Genomic DNA, 3,276 nt, shown 5'->3' on the forward strand with positions numbered 1-3,276 from the left:
TGAATTCTGTGGAATTCAGGATTTTAGAAGAACATAGATCAGATGTAACAGGCTGTTCCTCAATTTCGAAGATTTTACTCTTTCCTGTACTTTGCAATCCTTTATCTACTGTACCTTCAAGTGATTTGGGTTTTATTCATCACGGCTCAATCTTAATTCTGTAACACTTTTCTCTGTCATTAGTCAATTTTTGGCATATATCAGTTATGACACAGGACATTCCTTTTCCTTCAGGAAGGCCGTGAAATCCTATTTATGAAAATATAATATGATTTAGGATGCTGGGCTTGTTATGCATATTTTTACACTAAGATTCACACAAAAGGGTTCAAGAATAAGAACCTGCCTGGTGCCTTTCTCTGGCTGAGAAGGGGTGACACAATTTTGTCTACCAAACTCATTATTCTTTAAAATTCTCACAAAAGAACCATTCTTCAGCTGATTTTACAGTGAGTGTAAACATCTTTCCCTCTGTGTTTTTTCATCTTTATCCAATACTCTGGGCTTTCTGCACCTTGGTGCTTATTTCTGTATCACACACTGGAGGCTGAGGCATCTCAGGACACAGGGAAATTGTGCTTTTCTTTCTTCTTTTTCCAGATGTCTTAGCTGTGCAGCCTGGAAAAAGCATATTCCATTTGCATTGTTCTCTCTTCTCACTCACAAAGTGCACACTTTCATATTTAGCAGAGATTTGTTTCCTAAACCTCATTAAGCAGGGAATACTTTTACTAATCCAATTCAGCAAATTGTAGTTTTATCAGAACTGTCCTTTAGAAAGAGCTTTCAGAAATTGCTCTGCAACTCATCTGGAAAATGTGCACAGATAGGAGGATTTATTTTCCAAACAGGGAGTTTTAATCTCTCATTAAAACAAAAAAAAAAAAACCCACCACCAAAAAAAAAAAAAACCACCCAAAAAACAAACAAAAAACCCCAAAAAACAACAACCAAAAAAAACCGAACAAAAAAAAACCCAAACAAAAAACCCCCCACCAAACAAAACAATACAGGACAATAGTTAGTGTTGCTAAAATTAATATAATGTCTGTTTTCTATGCTACAGAAAGAAATCCAGCATCTTACAAGAAATAAGCTTTACATGAACTCTCTCTTTGGGGGCATGCATTGCCCTCACAGCTGCTGTCAGTATTTGATGTACCTGGCACTGGAATCAGCAGAGGGTGGGTGTCACACTGACAAACACACGAGTTAATTTCTTCTGCTCACACAGCTCACAACACCTCACCCTGCCTTTGTTGGCTGGATTTTTATAGCACAGGCTGCTGTGGGACCCAGGGGACGTGGAGGTGACACACATCATCCTGAGGTCTCAGCCCACACTGCCTGTGCTTTATTTTTTCTCAGTATGAAATAAAACAGCACAAGATTTAATAAATTGGTGCACATTTTATTATTTTGCATGGGTCTGGCTTTGATGAAGATGTTGAAGTACCAACATGCCAATTAATGATGACAAAACAGTAACAAATCACAGTGGATCCAGCCTGAGCAAACAGCAGCAGGAAGAATGCTGAGGTTGTAAGAATTAACAGATGATTAAAGATGCATTGGGCTACGCCTTAGTCATGGACTGAAAATGTCATTAAAAAAATCATCAAACCCTCTATAAATAACTCCATGATTATTTCTCAGGGAAATTGTCAGGTATTGCAACACTGCTCAATTGTTTATTTTCCTTCCTCGACAGAACAAAGACTGAAATATTTACTAGATTATTTAAATGTTATTTTATAGACAACTGTCTATAGAAAAAGTAATGTTTTCAGCATATACGGCTCAGGGAATAGCAAGAAAATTTTAATCTGATGAGAAATGAATTACTTGAGAAACAACAAAACAATAAGTAAAAAACCCACAAGGTCAGGTTTTAAAATGAAGTAAAACACTGATCAAAATGGGGAATAACCACTTCTTTCATCCTTATACAACCAAACCCGGGATTTAGCACAGGGTATTTGATTCTGCCACCAAAACATGACTTGAATCTTTGTATTACAGCACTAAAAAAAATTACTTTGGGCTGTAGCCTCCCCTTGAAACCCAAGGTATACACAGTTCATTTGCACTGCCTTCTGCCTACTCAGCACAGGCACATCCATCGGCCTGATCATGTGCTCTGCAGGGCGAGCCACATCCTGAATTGCCAAGGAGAAACTCGGGCAGAGCCAAGCACACGGACAGCATTCCCTTGGCTTCCCACAAACCGCCTGGAGGGTGTGCATGGGGGTGCTGGAGCCTGTGAAAAACGCCAATCACTTGGGGTTTTTTTTGAATTTTAAAAGTTTAATGATAATAAAATGGTTATAAAAATAGCAATATAATTAGAGTAACGATAATTTGGACCATTTGGATTAGGACAATATGAGACAATAGAAACACAGAGTTATGAACAGTTCGGGTACCTTTTTCTGGGCAACATAAGCCCGAAAAAGGACACACATTAACCCTTAAAAACAATAACCTGTTGCATATTTATACATCTCATACATGATGCATAAATTCCATTCAAACACAGGACTCCGGTCAGTGTCAACTTCTTCCTCTTAATCCCAACTGGCATCTTCATGGCTGAGCGAGGTGGGAAGAATTTCATTTCTTCTGATAAGAAAGCAATAAGTTCTCTTTCTCTGAAAGATTTAGGTGTCCTGTCGCTGCTACCTCGGTGTGAGTCCTTTCTTTAAAAAAAACCTATCCTGCATAGCATAGTTTCTATTTAACCTTATGTTACAACCTAAAACTGTATTTAACACACTACTTAAGAAAATGAATACAACATAACTTTCTAACATAACACATATAATATTAATTTTAATATTTGCGAAAAGCCAATCATCAAATACGCATTTTTCACAGAGAACAGCGCTCTGAGGGCCGGGCAGCGCCCTCAGCGCCGCGGGGCTCAGGGGGACAGGGCAGGGCAGCCGTGCCCAGCCCGCCGTGCCCGAGCAGAGATCCCCGGAGTGCTCTGTGCAGAGCCCATCCTGATCCAGCCCTGCCGAGCCCATCCTGATCCAGCCGGACACCCGCCGCCACCCCCGGCTGCTCCAAACCCGTTCGATCCGGCCCTGGACACCTGCAGGGATGGAGCACCCACAGCTGCTCTGGGCAGGCTGTGCCAGGGCCTCGCCACCCGCACAGCGAGGAATTCCCCGCAAAACCCAATCCCAGTGTGAGGCTGTCCTGATACAGCTCCGAGACTCCTCTTTAGCGCGGCTCGGGCTGCGGGGCGGGGGGACGGACGGCACCGGCTGC

General features: G+C 41.6%; 1 protein-coding gene across 1 annotated transcript in view; it reads left to right on the forward strand.

The window, feature by feature from the left end:
- Positions 1-1,460: 1,460 nt before the first annotated feature.
- Positions 1,461-3,276, forward strand: part of GINS3 (GINS complex subunit 3) — a 7,202-nt gene continuing 5,386 nt past the window's right edge. Inside the window, exon 1 of the mRNA XM_031058412.1 lies at positions 1,461-1,484. Within this exon, the coding sequence (XP_030914272.1) occupies positions 1,461-1,484 (24 nt within the window). The remainder of the gene's footprint in view (positions 1,485-3,276) is intronic.

The sequence above is a fragment of the Geospiza fortis genome, unplaced genomic scaffold (assembly GCF_000277835.1).
Source record: "Geospiza fortis unplaced genomic scaffold, GeoFor_1.0 scaffold97, whole genome shotgun sequence".
Lineage (NCBI taxonomy): Eukaryota > Metazoa > Chordata > Aves > Passeriformes > Thraupidae > Geospiza > Geospiza fortis.